This window comes from Natator depressus, chromosome 1 (genome assembly GCF_965152275.1).
Source record: "Natator depressus isolate rNatDep1 chromosome 1, rNatDep2.hap1, whole genome shotgun sequence".
Classification (NCBI taxonomy): domain Eukaryota; kingdom Metazoa; phylum Chordata; order Testudines; family Cheloniidae; genus Natator; species Natator depressus.
The window spans coordinates 175,913,443-175,933,792 of record NC_134234.1 but is presented as its reverse complement, the minus strand read 5'-3'; the positions used below and the strand labels follow the sequence as shown (position 1 = coordinate 175,933,792).

At 41.2% G+C, this 20,350-nt stretch overlaps 1 protein-coding gene across 11 annotated transcripts in view; it reads right to left on the bottom strand.

Moving 5' to 3' along the window:
- The window catches only part of ROBO2 (roundabout guidance receptor 2), a 1,509,143-nt gene that overhangs the window by 124,132 nt on the left and 1,364,661 nt on the right, over positions 1-20,350 (bottom strand). For all 11 annotated transcript variants that reach the window (XM_074971504.1, XM_074971513.1, XM_074971584.1 and 8 more), the window contains one exon: positions 5,657-5,781. In XM_074971504.1, the coding sequence (XP_074827605.1) occupies positions 5,657-5,781 (125 nt within the window). The remainder of the gene's footprint in view (positions 1-5,656; positions 5,782-20,350) is intronic.

Sequence of the window (20,350 nt, the reverse complement as noted above, 5' to 3'; positions counted from 1 at the left end):
GGAGTAGAAGGAAATTAAAACTGAGACATAGACAAGAGGCAGACAGTGTGGAACCTTGAAGGTGAGGACGAGTATAAATTTGATGTGAAAATTGGCAAGGAGATGATAGTTTTGAGGAGGGGGTGGCACATTTAGATTGGGGGTGGGTTATTTTAGCTGACACCCTTTTAATAGACTGGAGGGGGAGAGATGAGAACTGGGGAAAATAGAATGGAGGAGATTCAGTAATCAGTGCAAAAAGATAATCAAGGCAGGAGCAAGGGCTTTAGCAGCTGGGGGCAAATTTTAGAGGGAAAAGTGATAACATTTGACAGTGGCTTTGATGCGAGGAAAGAAGGGTTGAGAAGAGTGAGAGACAGCACTCGGGGAAAGGCAAGTTAGTGGCAGGGAGGATGGAAAAGGGGAGTAAGGGAGAGGGTTTAGGAGTTATGATGAGATGTTGGTACTTAAAGGAGGAAAACTGCCTGAATTAACTAATTCCATAAGAGTTATGGAACCATGATTTATGGATTTATGAACCAGTTTAAATAAAACAAGCACTGAACCAATCCCTATAAAAATATTACAATTGTTAACACCAGTGGCATACCCAAACGCTGCAAAGACACTACCGTAAGCTACTGATCATTACTCTAGGACAGTGGGTCTCATACTTATTTGATTGTGTGCCCCTTCTTTGCGTCTATAGTTGTTCATGTTCTCCCCCTGCCCCTCACAAGTATATATACTGCAGCCAGGCTCTGAAGGGAGAGCAGAAACCAGCGGCTGCTGGCTGGGCACTCAGCTGTATAGGTAGTGCTGTGCCGCAGCAGCTCAGAAGTGAGGGTGGCAACATGATTTTTCAATATCACTTTTCACAGAAGACTTAGCACCCCATTGCCACCCTTACTTCTGTGTTGCTGCTGCCACCCCGGCGCTGATAGCTGGAGTCCCGCCGCTACCAGGTGAGGGATGTGCAGGGGGAAGGAGAGCCCGAGCCAGCCAATGCTCATGATCCAGCTGTCACCCCTGGGGAGGTGGGGCTCCGGCTGTCCCCCGAATCCTATCTCCCCACCTCCTGGATGTGAATGACGCTTTTGCACAAGCCCCAGCCACCTGGGACTGATAGCCAGAGCTTGTACCTCCCCTTGACACATTCCATGCTTCTTTTGGTTGGCCTGCTCCATAGTTTGAGAAGTCCTACTTTAGGGTAAGATAGTTTTGTTTGGCTTTCTAATAATGGGAGTTTGAAAAAGTTCAGTTAAGATTTCAAAGTTTGCCTGCTGGTACAAAGCAGAATGTCTAAATATGCAGGATGGGATTTTTAAAATCATTGAGTGTTAACTAAAACTGTTCCAAATGGAGCCAATGGGAGTTTTACCATTGACTTCCATAGGAGCAAAGTTAGGCTAATGCTGAGTAGTTTTGGAAAAAATTGCACCTCCTACCTGACATGGCTTTGCTGGCAGTGTAGATGCAACTGTGCCAACAGAAAAGTGCTTCTGTCGGCTTAGCTAATGTCATTCAGGGAGGTGGTGAAACAATGCCAGGAGAACACTTTCTGCCGCTTTATGCTGTGTCTACATTAGGGGCTCTGCTGGAAAAGCTATACTGGTCAAGGATCTGTAGTGTAGGCAAGCGCTGAATGAAGAATGAGCATAAAAGCCCACTTGTGTGAGAGAAGTGAGAATTTTGATGTGGTAGAGTTTTGCAGCCACTCATCACCTACCTGGGGATTTGTAGATGGGAACACAAGGTAAAGGCAGTGCAGGATCAGGCCCCTAATCCCTACTAAGTACAAATTGGGGTTTATAATCATGTTCACTGTTGCATTCAAAACATTAATTTCTGATTATGTGGCCATCCTTCTTTGATTCTTCAGCATGGGCCAGATCCTGAGGGGCCTCAGGCCCCAGTGAATTCTACACTTCAGTGGGAATTGATGAGGCTCAGCACCCTTCAGGGTCAGACCCCATGGATTATAAATGGCCATAAATTGACCAGAGAGTAAATTTAAAATAATTTAAAATAAAGTAAGTGGATTCAATTAAACTGTTTGCTCATTCAGGCCTAATGGTGACATGCTGTGCCACAATCAGCCCTGGCATAACTCCACTGACTTCAGTGGCTTTATGTCCATTGATTGTAATGGAGTTACACCAGGGATTAATTTTGCCCAAAGCTTTTAGGAACTAGTGACTAGTAAGAGTAAATTCACTGCCTTAAGCTGCTGCAGTTCATTGGAGTGCTGCTGCCAAGCGTTGGGGGGAAAGGCTACCAAATACAAAGGACCAGCTGCTGATGCACAAGTTGGCACAAGGATAGTTCCAGAAGGAACTGTTCCCCGCCCTTCCAGCTGGCTGTGCTTAGTGAAACAGGATGGAGGAACAGGTCCAGGATAAAGAATTCCCTGGAATGGGCTAGCTTGACGAGCTCTACACAATATTACAACAAACACTAACAGCAGCATTGCAAGGAAGATAGTTTCTTGACTAAGGGTATGTCTACACTGCAATTAAAACCCTGTGCCTGGCCCATCTGTACCCAGCTGACTCAACCCCAGGTTAAGAGGTCCTTTAATTGCAGCGTACACATCCTGGCTTGGGCTGGAGCCCAGGCTCTAGGAACCTGCAAGGTGGAAGAGTCCCAGATCTTGGGCTGCAGGCCAAACCTGAACGACTACACCACAATTAAACAGCCCCTTAGCCTGAGCCATGGGAGTCTGAGTCAGCTGGCATGGGCCAGATGCAGGATTTTAAATGCAGTGTAGACATTCCCTCGGAGGCAAAGAGAGCACTGCAAGGCCAAATGACAAGGAGTAAACACTCAGAGATACTGTGGTCCCATGCTCAGCATGTTAACCTTAGGTGTGGCCAAAGTATTGTACTCTTCATTTCGATGATAAAATACAGTAAGTGGAGACTCTGCTATTTAATGGAACAATGTCTTACTTAAGCCTGGAAAGTTTATATTAGGATGGTAATATTAATCTGGTTAACCTGTGTGGCTTCATTGTTGCTCAATTAAGAACAACATGTGGGTATAATGAATCACATTGAGCTATGTTTCAAGGTTTGATTATAAATATGAAGATATCAATTTTTATGTTGCCTTTATTTGCCAAAAAAGAACATTCTAACCCTATGGGATCTGGTTCTCAATATTGTAATTAATTTTCCAGGTTTGTAATTAAACAGCTTCAACATGGTACAATCAGTAGGTAATAACATTCAATTAAAGACAGAAGACACATTTTCACCTTAAAATGTTTTTACCCTTGAAGTGATACCAATGGAAGAGGATAAAATAGAGTATTAACACTTTTCAATTACACTAAATGACTTTAATCCTGCAAATGATGCCCTACTTTAATTAGAAGCTCTTCTCTTTATTACAACATGATGGATGTCCACTTTATTAGATTCAAGCGTGACACTATAAGCCCACTTTACATAAACATTACCATGTTATTAAAACCCTCTACAAGAAGGGTTTTTGAAATGTTTGCTAGCACATCAGCACTTCCTTGTTTAATTTCAAAATGCTATTATATTTTCCTCCTGGAACAATTTGCTTCTTAGTGTGGCCCACACTACTGCACTTTGCAAGAATCAGAACCACATATTTGATGGTTGGATTGGAACCTCCTTACACGTTGCATAATCAGATGAATAAAATGGAGTGAAGAATCAACGTAAACAACTTAACAATTGCACAAGCATGTACTCCTGTAGCTGCACAACCCAGAGAACACAGGATATTGACTCTGGTCTTGATCCTGTAATTGGACAGCTGTACTCCATGCAGTGCTCCATTAATTTCCTTGTGGCTCTGTGTGGGTGCACCTTTGCACAGATCCGAGGCTCCACTCATGTAGATCTTCCGATTGCACGACTGGGGCCTCAAAGAATATGTGCAGTAATAAAGATGTCTATGGATACCTTCACGCACAGCCATACCAGCCCACATTCTAACATAAGAAGATGAGCTTTTATACAGGATGCAGACTTTCTCCATTCTTAACTCGTATTCTTGTTATAAAGGCACAATTAGATGGTGAAGAGCAGACTCCTCAGCAGAGACCTGAGGTGGTGGCAGCTCATGGTGTGAGTAGACAAGCAGCTTCAACAGGCCCAGAAACAGGTCTGCAGACTAATATTCAGTGACCCAAACCAAGAGTGAGTTTTGTTGTGGGGGGAGTGATATGATCAGAGAACTCTTGCCAAAGGCTACTGGGAATTCACTGAGACTGGTGGGAGGGATTTGGGTAGGCAGAAGGACAGTGTAGATAGGGGAGGCACTGCTTGGGTGTGAAGAGAACTGCGCAGGGTACATACCCTAGGGTTCTGGCCTGTCTTTACTTGCCTAAGCCATGCCTTGCCATCTACACTGCTATTTATACCCGTGCTAGGTGGGAGTGCAGTGTATGTACTGTACATGCTGCCATAAGTGTAGACATAACCTGAGTGCTTGGGGGTGGTGGTGGTGATGAAGTTCTGCCTGCTTAGGGCTACTGAAAGAGGATTATTTATTTTCCCAAGAATTCAAGGTGGGGGCTAAAGTCAATTTTAATATTCTCAAGAGGACTCTCGACATACTGAATCTGGCCCTTCTAACTGCCATTAACCACCTGTCAGAAGGGTTACATATGAAAATATATCCAGTTGGCTCCGGGAGAAAAATTATATTAACATCCGGGGCTACAGTCTCTATTTAGATCTAGGCCATTTGTACAGTTCAGGTCCCACAAAGGACAAGCAACTATCCACAAATGGGCAGCAGAGAATTCCACCAGTGCAATGTATCTCACATGGATGTAACAATAATCAGCTCCCTGATGCTCTCATCTCCTGCCCTTAGCAGCGTGCATGTGCAGGAGAGAATCTGGGCCATGGTTTGCAACATCAAAACTTTATCCACCAAAAGGAAAACCATCCAGACAGTGAGACAGCCTGTCTTCTGAAATAACTAGTCTTGGCAAAGCAACAACATTGACAATTTACACAAAGATTTATCTGTGACAGCATCACATTCAAATCTAAAGCTAAGGAAATCAGTATTGGCCCAAGGTGTGTCAGAAACTCAGTCATTAAAATGATACTAAATACCCAGGGGAAATTTTTCCAAAATGAGCCTCAGAAATTGTGCATGCGAGTTTTATGGAGGCAAACAGCTGCATGCTCAAAACCTGCATTTGCATGCACTGTGGCACACGTCAGTGCAAATCAGGCAGTCAGATCTATAACTACCTGATTATGACAACACAGGTGCCCTGTTGTAATTACTGCCCCTGATTGGATAAGAATTGTGTACATCCTCTTATTTTTGTTACCCTGTCTCCTTCACTCCATACCATGTTTATCCTATCCACCTGTTGTCTTGTGTTTCAGACTGAAAACTTTTTGGGGATACAGACTGGGATTTTCTGTATGTCTGTACAACACTTAGCACAATGGGACCCCACCCTGGTTGGCCTCTAGGCGCTTCACAATATAAATGTGCATCAACAACAACATTATTAAAGGACATTTATGGAGTGTAATGAAGCAGACAAGATCTCTTTACAAGGCGCATAGAGCATGTGAAAGACAGTAAGTTAATTAAGTGACTTAAAAATATTGAATAATGTGCAATTTCAAAAAAGAGGTAAGCGTTCAGATGAAGGGTTTAGACTCACCTGGCTGCCTTCCTTTTGCCAAAAAACAGCAGGCTGGGGATTTCCTTTAGTTTCACAGGGAAAGGTCACTGTTCGACCCTGGGCTACAATCTGGTCTCGTGGTCTTATCACAAACTGCGGGGGAGCTACAATGTAAGAAAAAACATGACGTAAAATTAAGGGAGATTTCTCAAAGAATGGATGAATAATATCAAAGGGAAAAGATAGCATTATGTAAATGCATTTTCATGCCAGAGGACATTCATTAATTAGTATATACACAATTAGTAAATACCAAAAAAAAAAAAAAGAGAGAGAGAGAGAGAGAGACAGAAAAGAAAGCATCTCCATGTATGACCTCCATCAGCTGTAAGAAGGAAAGGATTACAATCACACATATTTGTTTAAGCTCTGATGTCAATAAAAGCTGAGGGGCAACAATCGGGCCCTTTATGGTGCAGGAGCTAGTTATGTTCCAACCTTGTCCTCAAGCCTCCCCTGGACCAATACTGATACTTCCATACCATCTGCACTTTAGAGAGCTCACTGTTGTGCCTTACATCTAGAGACAACTGTGCTTTGCTGTGGTGAGCTCCAGGGTATAGCTCTGGCATGTCCTCAACATCCTTTTCAGTCCATCTCATCACCCTTTTAAAAATGAATGGGAAGGGAGGGGTGACAGAGGAAGTGACAGAGGCAGGAGAAGAAAAGTCCAATGCCTCCCCTATGGTCCTTTAGGGATGAGTGGGAGCAGAATGTGTGTGGGAAGGAGAAGTAGCTATGAAGGAGAGTGACAGAGTGAGATATTGTCCAGGTTTCAATGAGTGCAAAGAGATGAAGGCAGCAGGAGCTAAAAGTTTGTCGATGGCAGTGATCTATGTTCAGAAGGAGCAGGCATCCCAGACAGAACAGAAAGAGGAGAGGGGAGATAAAATGGGGAAAGAAGGGACGTGGGGAAGATTGTGATGCCAGAGAGTTGTCAGAGAGGGCTGCAGTTGGTGGTAAGGGAGGAGATACATGAAAGACCAAGACCAGGGGAAATGTTGCCAGAGGTGAGCAACTGAAGGCAACGGAGAATGGAGCAGCATAGTGTGAATTGACCAGGGGGAAGGGGAGCATAGGAAGAGGAGGAAGGGCTGGTGAGAGGAGTGGAGGGGAAATGAGTGAAAGAGAAATGATGATGTGGAGATGAGAGGTGATGAAGATAGAATGGAGGAGGAGGGTGGAAACAAGGCAGCTGAATTTAGGTATGATAAGCATGGGGCAATAAAGGAAGTGACACACTTAAAACGCATGGCATGCAAAATCTCCCCACCTTGAAAATAACTGGTGTCCCTTAGGCATTTTATGATTGGACTCACAGTATTTTACATTTCCAAAGGGTCTCTCCCAAAGGATCCTTTAGAACACACTTCAAATATTGCCAGCTGCTCTGTTTATGTGCAGGATGCAGAGCAGCACAAGGACCCTCTTCTTCCCTCTCATACTCCTGAGTGTGAATTTTCCAGCTCCAATTGAGGAGTGCAGTTCGTGCATCCTGCTAGTGCCCAGCACGTTGTGAGCTATCTGAAAGGGGTGGGGAGGGAGGGATTGAAGTTGTGCCTTGGAATTTCCCTCAACTTCCATCAGTCATCTCTGAGTGGCCTCTGTATTGACAATGATGGTACTGCTTTGATGTACAGCCCCTAGACTCTCAACTCAGCCTACAGCCTCCTCGAGCCCTTAGCTGCAGCATGATTTCCTCCCCACCATACTTCTCTCGACCCAATGCACATTCATGCAACTGTTTCCAGGGTGCAAGAGCAGCAACCTGATGAATAGCCACGGAAAGCAAACCCTTGCTCCTACAAAAAGTGCTATAATGTCTACACACAGCAGATAGGTTTTTCCAGGTTCATCTGAAACACCCTCACACACAGCACGCTATAGGTAAATCCATCTGCTATATTTAAAGGGAGAGGAGTGATAGACCTAGCTGGGATTTGGTTGCAGTGGATATTTCAAGGCCGATGATTAGCAGGGCTGAATTAAGGCAATCCAGGGCACAAGGAATGATATAACACAAAAATCACTCCATGACTCCACCTCTGCTCCCACCTCCCTCCACTTGGATCCCCCTCCTCTCTCACAGAGGCAGTGGCAACAACATTGTGGACTTTCATCTCCAGGAGCATCAGAAGAAGTCCCCCAACCCTTGAAAGAAGCAGAGGGCTTGTCTTCGTCAATGTGTGGCAGGGGTGCTCCCTGGGGGAGATGGGGATTAGTACTTACACCCCAGCTGCTGGGGTACCTGCTTGAGTGGGAGGACTGGGCCTTCTGTACTATTCTTCTTGAGCCATACACAGAGTCCTCTCTCAGAGTGGTGCTGAAAAGGCTCTCTACCGCAGCATATCATGCATTGAGATAAATAGGGCAGCTCACACCCTCACAGTAAGCATTTCAGGCTTTCTGCAGACTCAGGCAGACATTGTTGCACTGATTATACTCATGTGTCCAAGCTTTTCTTTGCAGCTATGAGAGCTAGAAGTATACTTTAAAAATATCAAAAAATAAATGATGAGGTTTTGAGGTAATCACATGATTAATCAGGAGTAATCAGGAGTTGGCCTACAAGTATATATGCCTTGATCTGGTACTCGTCACTCGAGTACAAAACCATCCCCTCCAGCCAACTTTTAGCTGATCTATGTTATACTATACTTTTAGGAAACATAAGAAAAGCATCTAAAATGATTACACCCTACTTTTCTGATGTCCCTATACAGGATAACCTCTCTACAGGATGTAATGAAACTTTTTATAGGGAAATCAAAGAGTGCCCCAATTTGTGCCAATACACTGCAGTATGGAAATGCAGCTCTGTCAATAGGGAACTTCTGATTTTAATGGTGTTCACAGGATGAAAATCATGATTTCACAATACTAGAATAGATTTATCTATCACAGCCAGGCTGCCCAACCATAACTGAGACTTGATCATAAAATTTAGCACTTACAACAGGAGGAATTCTGGTGGAATGTCACCTTCAGGGCACCAAAGTGGTAGCACTACTATTTTTACAGAGTGCAGGATGTGCCCTAAACCAGGGACTGGTTCAACCTTGTCCTCTTTCAGATGACTCTAGGGCTTTTTTGTACTTATTGGAAAGGGGGTTCCTTGTCAACCAGAGATATAGAAGCAGCTTCCAAAGATGGGTAGTCACCGTTATCCTCATTTTACAGATTAGACAACTGAGGCACACAACAGTCAACAGGTCAGTGGCAGAGCTGGGAACGGAAACTTGGTCTCTCAGCTTCCTCTTCAGTGCCCTGGCCATTGGACCATAAGTTATAAAGCCTTAAAACAAATGTTAATTAGATAAACTCATTTCAGCCCTCGCAGGCATGTAGTTGCATTTGCCTAAAACCTCAGCACATTAGAAAAACCTGTCAAAAGAACCTGTTGTGATGTAATAAATCAAGTGTTTTGCCCATCAACCAAATACCCTTCATTATTTCAGCTGTAACATTAATGGGGTTGGAGTAAACAGAGTGGAGAAACTCTTGTTTAATTGACATTCGCAAGCCAAAGACAATGGCTCTAAAACAAAGCATATTGCCTGAATTCCAGAGAACTAGACAAGAATATAAAGAAGAACAATTAAGATTAGAGGCCTAGGACAGTTTTCTTGAAACAGTGTTTTGAGAAATTTTAATATGGTAAACAGTAAATTAGATTTGATTTCTGGCAAATTATGCTTTGATACTGCATTCAGCAAGCACTGGCTTCAATCAATGTCACGCTAAAGCTCTGTTATGCTAATAGCAGCTTGTGAGGGCGAGTAGACTGATATGGAAATCAGACGGTTGAACATGAATAGAAAGCACAGGCCATGTACGAGTGGGCTTTGAGATGAGGGTCTGGGGGACCCTAAGGTTAATCACATCATGTTCTGAGTTGTTTTTACAGCACAGGATGGTATTCTACGGCATGAATTAAAATGAAGATAGCGAAGACGCAGTTGTGAGCATTGGTATGTTATTCAAGATGCTAATGGTGGCATTATGTTGCACCCTGTCTTTCTGGATCTTTTCATGCCTGAGTGAATGACTCCTTTATGCTATATTAATAAAGGTATATAAAAGTAAGCCAGTGCTTTTGTGTTAAAGAGCCTTAATAAGCGGGGGGCGGAGGGGGGCAATGGATGTTGCAAAATATTTCAAAGGAATTCCTCAGCATTTATCATAGCCTAATAGCTAGCAGAATGAGCCCATTGGGATAGATTGCAAGCCATTCATTTTTCCACCCAGGGGTGTTACTGAATTCTAAGGCTATGCTGAGTCACATGGGGCTTATAAAGTATCAGCTGTAGAAAATTTTGACTGAATTAGTTCATTCCTCCCAGCTGAATGCTAGTCACCTTATAAGAAATGTGGCAGAGTATGAATTGTAGAGGGCAGGAGCTGAGGCAACTTATCAAGGTAAAATGTACAATTTTATAGTAAAAAGTATAGTGACCCTATAGGAAGTAATATCACAATGGAATTATTGGCCTTCTCCCAAGAGGTGCTGTGTACTAGCAGTTCCCACCAGCAGTTCCCAATGATCCTAAGGGACTTGTATTGTCATGACCTCCTCACCGGCAACTTCCCCAAACTAGGTGCCCTTAGGTCTATATATTATATAGTTTGATTTTAATTAAAAGTAAATTCTGTAGTAGAATATACTGTATAATCACTATTAGAAACTAAAACTGAAATTAAATCAGTGCAAATAGTAATGGCGTGGGAGTTATGTCCACAGTTGTCCACTAGGATTTATCATGCAAACCTAACTCATTGTACATAGTCCACCAAACGATGTGTCAAATGGTGACAACCTAATTAATTTTTAAATTATGCATACTTAGATAAGAACTTTTAAATATACCACAACATTTAAACATTCCATTTACTTTGATGGAATTTGGATCAGACCCCCAATGAAATTAACTTTCACAAGAGAAGCGTGACAGTAACCAAATTAAAAGGGCTTATTTATAATTAAAACATATTCACTTATTATTTGTAGAATACAATTTGAATTACTGATTTCATAACATCTATTTTCAGCTATTTTATATCCACGGTCAGTGACATACAGCATGAAAATTACTTTGGAAACCTTAAAGTTCTAAAAATAGGAGCTCATTTGAAACTTCAATGATTTATTAACACGTTTACCTCAAAAGGAAATGGTGTATCAAATGAGATCTCTAATTCATGATGGAACATATGTGCCTTCAGGCTGTGAGATCAAAAACAAATTCATTCTGAAGGCCTTTTTCCAGTTGCACTTTATTAATTTATGGTCTACTGTCTGCAAGTGGCATGAAAGTTTAATTTCTAAAATCTTTTCACCATTAAGAGGCCTCATTTAAATAACCCATACAATACGGGTTGTGTGCTTAGCCTCTGTCCAACACTCAAAGTTCCATTAACTGCTGGGATGTACTACACCTACAAATATTGGACCTGCTCTTCTATCAGGTAATATTATTACTAATAGTCATCATCGTCTTTTTTTATTTATTTGGAAGTAGGATTGGATGACACTGAAGAATAAGATGACTCTTTGTACACTTGACAAGGATAAATTTCCCTGACACTCCTGTAACTGGGTGAAATAGAGATATATAACTGCAGCAGGTGAAAGGCTCATTCTGGGAAAAACAGGTTCTGCTAATTGACAGGGAAACTCTAAAGAAATGGTCTGTGACCACTCCCTCAGCTGAGATCATCTGGTTCACCGAGCTGTCAAAGTGATGCCACAGCCTCCAAGTACTGCTACTGAACTTCTAGATGTAGCAATTGGCATATTTATTTTTTTCATGTCTACAGGACGACTGGTCAAAACAGTGGAGTCTTTTCCATCAAATGATCACCAAATTATAGTGCCTCATTCCTATCAGCACCTCCAGGACAATCCATTGAAATGTGCTGTATCAAAGACGACATATGAAGGTCTCCTCAAGGTTATTTCTCATACAACATGTTGCAGCACAGGATGGTCTGGTGAGGACATATCATAATTGTGTTTTCCACTGGTCGTCTGTCTAGGTCTGGGTCCAATTCAAGGTCCTGGTCTTCACCTGTACAGCCCCCAGTGGGTTTGGATCTGGCTCTAAGTGACCACTTTTTTCTCCAACTCCCAGGACACTAGTGGCATTCATTATGAATACTTCAGTGGATTTAGGTGCACATGTTGTTGGTGGGGAGATCATGACATCATCAGTGGATGAGCTTTGGAATTTGTTTCTGCCAGGAAATCAGGTTGAATCAGAGTCTTGCCATGTATAGGTCACATGGCAACCCTCACCTCTACATGGAGGTATTTTCCTGAAGGATGACATTTAGCTCCATTTAAGTACATAAGAACAGCCATACTGGGTCAGACCAAAGGTCCATCTAGCCAAGTATCCTGTCTTCCGATAGTGGCCAATGCCAGGTGCCCAGGGGGAATGAACAGAACAGGTAATCATCAAGTGATCCATCCCTTGTTGCCCATTCCCAGCTTCTGGCAAATAGAGTCTACGGACACCATCCCTGCCCATCCTGGCTAATAGACATGGATGGACCTATCCTCCATGAATTTATCTAGTTCCTTTTTGCACCCTGTTATAGTCTTGGGCTTCACAAAATTCTCTGGCAAGGATTTCCACAGGTTGACTGTGCACTGTGTGAAAAAATACTTCCTTTTGTTTGTTTTAAACCTCCTGCCAATTAATTTCCTTTGGTGGTCCCTAGTTCTTGTGTTATGAGAAGGAGTAAATAACAATTCCTTATTTACTTTCTCCACACCAGTCATGATTTTATCGACCTCTATCATATCCCCCTTAGTTGTCTCTCTTTCAAGCTGAAAAGTCCCAGTCTTATTAATTTCTCCTCATATGGCAGCCGTTCCATACCCTTAATCATTTTTGTTGACCTTTTCTGAATCTTTTCCAGTTCTTATACATCTTTTTTGAGATGGGACGACCAGATCTGCATGCAGTATTCAAGATATAGGCGTACCATGGATTTATATAGAGGCAATATGATATTTTCTGTATTATTATCTATCCCTTTCTTGTTGATTCCCAACATTATGTTTGCTTTTTTGACTGCTGCTGCGCATTGAGTGGATGTTTTCAGAGAACTATCTACAATTACTCTAAGATGTCTTTCTTGAGTGGTAACAGCTAATTTAGACCCCAAAATTTTATATGTATAGTTGGGATTATGTTTTCCAATGTGCATTACTTTGCATTTATCAACATTGAATTTCATTTGCCATTTTGTTGCCCAGTCACCCAGTTTTAAGAGATCCTTTCGTAGCTCTTCGCAGTCTGCAAAGTCTGGAGTCAGGCAATGCAAGTAAGAGTCTAAATGTTTAGGAAATTGACCAGAGTCAATTCCTGTTGCATGGAGTCCATTACCTATTAAAACAAATATATGTAAGGACACTCAGATACTATGGTGATGGGTATTCCCAACCTCTTTTTCTATATATTTAGATTGAGGTTGAAATTGGGATTATGATATGGAAATTGGGGGGAGAACAAAGGAAATAGGGAGGATTCATGAATTAATACTAATTTTTTTTTGATGGTTGCTTTCTTGGAGAGTTGTACTGTGATTAATCCCGCACCTCTGGTTTTGGTGATAATGGGATTGGGAAGGATGTTGACTGTCCCATTTCAGGGAGGTGAGAGCACTTTTGAGGGTGACATAAGAATTGTTTGAAGGAGGGAAAGAAACAGGATTCACACCATTGTGTGAGGATTGCAGCAACATTTTTGGAGGTGTCTGCCAAATATGTCTAAAAGGAGACTGAAATACCTATTTAAGCATATGGCTGTTGCACTGTTTCCATTACAAGGCAGAGAGTGTCAAACAATGCTGCTATCAGCTGGGGATACGGCAATCCAGGAGACTAGTTGAGGGGGACTTGGTCCCTTTGAGCTCTATTGTTGTGAGTAGAGGAAATGGGCAGATACAGACTAACAACATATAAGCTAAGAGTGAAGTATTAAATACTGGATACATTGGCTGAGGCAGCTGTATTTTCTCAGGAATACAGAGCTGGTTGACAGTGACTCGATTCACCGCATCTTGTGAAACATAATCACTGTCAACCATGATATGATCACAGATGAAGCCCTCACGTTGGAGACATAACAGAGAACTGAAGGGATGACACTGCAGATTTATTATTAACCCAAATATCTGTGACTGGTTACTCTGTTCAGCATGAATCAAGGGAGGGTGGAGGAGATGGTGAACCCATCTCATTAATGTTTAGCTTTAAAATGAAGAGGATTTCCTAATCTGATACAGGATTTGATACAGTCACAGGATAGGGTAGGGAAGCAACAAGTATTGTTATGCAGATCCTCTTGTTGCTCCACAGTCAGTACTAATGGAGTCGTTTGGAATATCCATACTTTCATTGTTCTGCCTGGATGGGGCGGTGCGTTGGGTTAGCACAGGGAGCTATGCTTGCAGTCACAAACGTGTGTCGGTACATCTTGACTTTGAATCAATTCCATGGATTTTCTGGGCACAGTCTGTTTCCTGAACAACGATCTACAACCTATCCGAAGGACGACCCATCACTCTCACAGACCTTGGGAGACAGGCCAGTCCTTGCTTACAGACAGCCCCCCAACCTGAAGCAAATACTCACCAGCAACCACACACCACACAACAGAACCACTAACCCAGGAACCTAGCCTTGCAACAAAGCCCGTTGCCAACTGTGTCCACATATCTATTCAGAGGACACCATCATAGGCCCTAATCACATCAGCCACACCATCAGAGGCTCGTTCACCCGCACATCTACCAATGTGATATATGCCATCATGTGCCAGCAATGCCCCTCTGCCATGTACATTGGCCAAACTGGACAGTCTCTACGTAAAAGAATAAATGGACACAAATCAGATGTCAAGAATTATAACATTCAAAAACCAGTTGGAGAATGCTTCAATCTCTCTGGTCACTCAATTACACACCTAAAAGTGGCAGTTCTTCAACAAAAAAACTTCAAAAGCAGACTCCAAGTAGAGACTGCTGAATTGGAATTAATTTGCAAACTGGATACAATTAACTTAGGCTTGAATAAAGACTGGGAGTGGATGGGTCATTACACAAAGTAAAACTATTTCCCCATATTTATTCCCCCCCTCAACCCCCGACTGTTCCTCAGACGTTCTTGTCAACTGCTGGAAATGGCCCACCTTGATTATCACTATAAAATGTTTCCCCCCCCCCCGCCCCCCTGCTCTCCTGCTGGTAATAGCTCATCTTAAGTGATCACTCTCCTTACAGTGTGTATGGTAACACCCATTGTTTCATGTTCTCTATGTATATAAATCTCCCCACTGTATTTTCCACTGAATGCATCCGATGAAGTGAGCTGTAGCTCACGAAAGCTTATGCTCAAATAAATTGGTTAGTCTCTAAGGTGCCACAAGCACTCCTTTTCTTTTTGCGAATACAGACTAACACGGCTGCTACTCTGAAACCTATGTATTATTTGTCTCCCAGTTTTTCTTCTTTGGATGGGGAGAGGGTAGCTGATGCATACTGTCTTACACTGGACTGGGGTCCTTACCTAGAAAAGGTAATAAAGCCCCAGGCATAGATGATGGAACTCAAACATATATTTTGGATGGATTTTTCCACGATTAGGATTTTATAGTAAGAATAAAAGGAATTATTTGGAAAAGATCTGACTTCTATTATCACATCAGAAGCATCTTGATTCCAAGACTAATTGTTTTTATCTCCAATTTAACTTCAGAGTCTGAAGTTCATAAATAATAAAATATTTATTCTTATCTTGTTCTGTGATTTCATGTGGTACAAAAAGCAGACGGTCTCTGAAAAAATTGGAGAAACACACACAAACCCCTCTCTCTTTGAAGGAACAGAGAGAAGATCAAATGAGAGCAGATCAAAGTGCATTAACAACTTGTCAATCCATACTGGCAGGGTCCATACAGACAGTTAGTCTTTGAAAGGCTAATGCATGGTAGAGTCATACCCCAGCTTGCTGTGAATTTCATGTTTGTGTGGACAAGCCCCAGTTTGTGTAGACTGACCCAGACCCCCCTGAAGTCAGGGGAAAGGCTCCCATTGATTTCAATGTCCACAATGGAGTTGGCTAAGTTCATATAAGCTTCAGATAATAAGCATCCCAAATTGTGGATCCAAGCAGAAAGTATAAATCTTTGTGGGGTCCAACAATCATTAATGAAGCTCTCCATGAATACTTGTACTTGTAGCAATCTGGGACTCTGTAATGGTCCATCATGATTTTGGCACATATTTGGCAAACACTCGTGGAAGCCTAAACAGAGAAAACAGATGACTTTGGGAGATTTTGAGGTGGAGAGGTTTGTGGTCCAGCATTTTACTGTTTGGTGATCAGCTTGTTGTTCCCACAACTGACAGTGCTAATCTTACCTGAGCCATTTGGGTCTCTATGGGACTACTAGCCAATAAAGGTGCAGCAAAAATCCAGTTTGGACACGTCATAAATGCTGTATTGCTACAAGGCCAAGTCCTCACTTAACACTCACTCAGGCAAAACTTCCCTGAAAGGCGATGAGAGTTTTGCCTCAGCACAAAACTGCATGTGGATATGAAGGTTTGGCCAGTAGATCTAAAAAGGATAACAACTGCCTGGACAAACTGCCTCAGTGTTTTGTTTTCTTACTAAAACCCCAGGAAATGTGCACGTTGCCCTGTGATTAGGTTTACTCTATTTTCTGATTTCATCACTGTTCTGTCTAAAGTGTTCACCAGTTAATAAATAATGAAGAATCATTCTAGCTCACTCACTTTCCATTTAGGGAAGAGCTAGCTGCAAAATGTCTGTTGTTGCCTTGGTTAACCGCCAAATCTCTACAGACAGCAGGAGCAGACATGTCGCCCTTTGATGTAGTTATCAGAATTTCTGCCACCGAAAGATGGCACAATTCTGCGAAGTGCGATCTCACCAAGCAGCATTTCTGATAATGATGTATAATTCCTGAAAGTCCCATGTGAACTGTGATATTTCCATGACACAGCATTCACAGTATATAGGGTTTGCTGCAGGGAGAGAAACATCTTCTTCACTTATCATCTAAACAAAGACATTTCAAACCACAAAGTGAACTTAGTTTAAAATACAGTTCTTTGCATTTCAGATATATTGTGCTGCAACATTTCAGATAGGCCAATAAGTTGTGCCAGGTTGATTTACAATGTGACAACTTCCCAGAACAGAGTATAATGCATCAAAAAGTTACATTTCACTTAAATTTGAATAGATCATATCTAATTAGTATTACACATGGCAAATGGAAAGTAGGCAACTTATCTATATGTATCTGCCTACCCCATGTTAGAAGAACCCTCCATTTTTAGTTAATTGCAGTTAGATTTTTTTATGCAAGTTGAAAATGAAATCCAACTTCTTGATGCATTCTTTTCTGGAAAGTCAAGTCATATCATAAATCAAGGCGACTTGACCTATTACAATGCAACTGAAATGCAAAGAACTGTACTTTCAACTGGATATAGGCAATTAATTTGAAAACTGAGTACTTTTTTGATCTGAAGTGACTTACTGAGTGATCAGAAAAAAGGCAGATAATCAGAAGCATCAGACACATAGTTGATTTTCTTCTTTTTGAACTTAATTTTATTTCTGCAAGTTTTCCATCTCAGGCAAAACAGTTTAGCAGTTACTTGTGAAGACTGGGCCAATGATACTTTTTTGTGGGATTGATGAATCTTTCTGGTTCCTCCCAACTTTGGTGGTGGCTTTTCATAGTTTTTCTAATGTGTGATTGCCATAAGAAACACAGCAAAAATGAAAATGTGTGAAAATATTAACTTGTTCATCTGGAAAATGCATCTGATGAGTGAAAGAACAGAAGTAAATGGCCTAAATAGGGATAACTATCCCGCTTCCTAAACCCATCTGTTGTAACTCCTATAGGAAATCTTTCAAAAGCTTATAAATAAAGAGAACATCTATTTGGGAGATTGGCAACACATTTATTTCAAGCAGCAAATCACAACATGATGAGTAATCTGGTAAAGAACTGTTAAAAATTCACAAGCTGCCATCTACCTCAGGCAGTACCATGCTTCATTTTTGCATACTATATGCTACTAGCTGCTTGAACAAAAGATAGTGAGCAACAAAAATAATTCAGCCCTGAATTTTTCTACTCCAGATGAAATTTAAAGAAAACTCTGAATAATAAATTCAATAAATATATATTTGAATCTATCATGGAAAAAACTGAACTGAAAATTAAAAGTACTTCGAACATTAAAATTCCTCCTCTTTTGCATTTCAAGGAACATTCCATTAAATAATATCCTGGTTTTATTGTCCAGGTTTGTTTTTTTTTAAAGATGCTTTTCTCCTGAAGCATAAGCAGAAATAAAGAGTGCCAGAACCTCTTCCGGTACATGAATGGGATGAAAGAACAAAATCCTTCAAATTCTACACTGCATGCAGCTGTTGTTCCGTGCATGCAAATATACCACAATTAAAAAATAATGCATAAGGCATAAGTTTCTAGGAGCGGTCTAGATATTTTAACATTAAGCGATCAACAGTACCATTAGCTTTTATCATAATCTATAATCTTATTACCAGTTGGTAGAGATTGGCTTGACCCAAATCCCTGATGTAAATTTACTAAACTTAGTGAAATAGAGATCTGAACCTTGTGAATCTGGCCCACCTCAGCTAACTGATCAAGAACAGTAATTGCATATATTGCATTGTGGGGAAAGTATTTTGTTGTTGTTGTTGAGACTTCTTGTAAAGTTATTCAATTATACATGAATGATAAAAATCAAGCAATTCACAACCATTAGTCCAGAAAATTTGTGTGGTAGCTCTTTACATTTGATATGATTAGGGCTGATGTTTTTACATTATTCTCAGCGAATTAAATAATTTGACAACTACTGTACTAAACAGTAATTATTTTAAAACAACCCACTCTATTTTATGGCCATCTCAGTAAGTCAAATAAGGGAGACATTTTCTTTGTACCAAATGACTACTTGTAACAAAATAAAACAATTTTAGTGTGGTAAATGTAAAACTGACCAGAGTGCACCCTTGTGAAGGAGTCATGTGCTCGGAAATAGAATAAATTAAGATCAGGAGATTTAGTACAAGCTTAAGAGCTGGAATTGTGACCTCAGGATCTAAAGAATTCAAAACCAGAGGATCAATGTGTTGAAATAAGAAGAAGCATCGACACAGCAAAAGTCTATTACTTTCCTTGTAGATATTTTTGTTAATATAGTCTTTATAGAGCCCAAACAGCCTTGGCTTATGAATTTTTTCTTCCTTCTCTTTTAAGGATGAGAAAAAAGAAAGCTTTCCAAAACAAAATGTTTGTTTTCTTGTACTGGCTTTCCCACTGAACTAAAATGTGTTTATTAGTAGTACTTTTCTAACCTCCATCAACCTAGTGCTGTCTTCACAGGCAGGGTGGGGGTGGGGGGTTAGATCGGCTTAACTATGTCGTTCAGAGTTGTGAGTCACACACCTGAGCAACACAGCTGGGTAAACTTTTTTTAGTGTAGACCAGGCCTGAGTCACAGTCATCTCCCAAACAAAGGGCCCAGTTCACAGCAACTTTACTCCATTTTCACAGTGGTGTAATTGCATTGATTTTAATTGAGGTCATTTGTGTAAATCAGGCTACAGAGTCAGCTTAAGACATTCCAAATTGTGTATACAAACTTAATGTCAAACCCTACAAACCGTACTCAGTTGCAACGCTAATGAGAATTTTGCCTGAGTAAAGGATTGTACCTTTCAGGAGTGTTTATTAAGATAAACACTAATTTCTGATGCTAAAGGTTTATCTTCACAACAGCATTAGCTCAAGATATAACAAGTGTCGTCCCTAACCGAAGCCCATACACACACAAAAATCTGTAGCTCAAGTCAAGTGGTACTTTAACCTTAAACTCGCTGGCCCATCAAGGGGTGTTTGTGGAAGCTCGAGCGCTGCCGAGTGCAGTGGGAGCTCAACTACTCTGAGCTGCTAATACAAACTGTTGCTGTCTGATCACTCTCACTTGAGCTACACTTGAGTATAGATAACTCCAGCTGACACTGCAGTGAAGCCAATTCTTTATATAAAAGGCTAAAACAATTAAATCATTATTCTAAAAAACAACATAGCTACCAACTATGACATTCACAATAGTAATTTATGTGGAAAAAAATGTCTAGCAAATCCCCCTGAGCATGGAGTGCACAGCCATTAATGAAAACAACAAAAAGAAAATGTATTTCCTTGGAATATTTTTTAGTACAAGAATAAGTTTCAGTGAGTGACAAGCTTCTTTTTCATTTTGCTCAATCTTTAAAATTTAACCAAAGTTTTGCAAGAAATCACCAGGATCTGAATTTGCTGAAGGGGTATTCAAAGCGCAAATGGTGATCCAGGGCCGGCCTTCCTATGCACATTGTATTAGCATGCACACTATTTTCATTTGCGGCCATCTTGTGCACTCCAAAGGCAAAACAGAAGGACGAAGAACTCCCCCAACAGGAAGGGGAATCCATTCCTTCCTCTCTTCAATTCAAGACCGGGTTACAATCCACTATAATGTTTCAAAGATTTTACACAGGTACAAAAGACACAGGACGTGCAAAGCATGTGCTTCTTT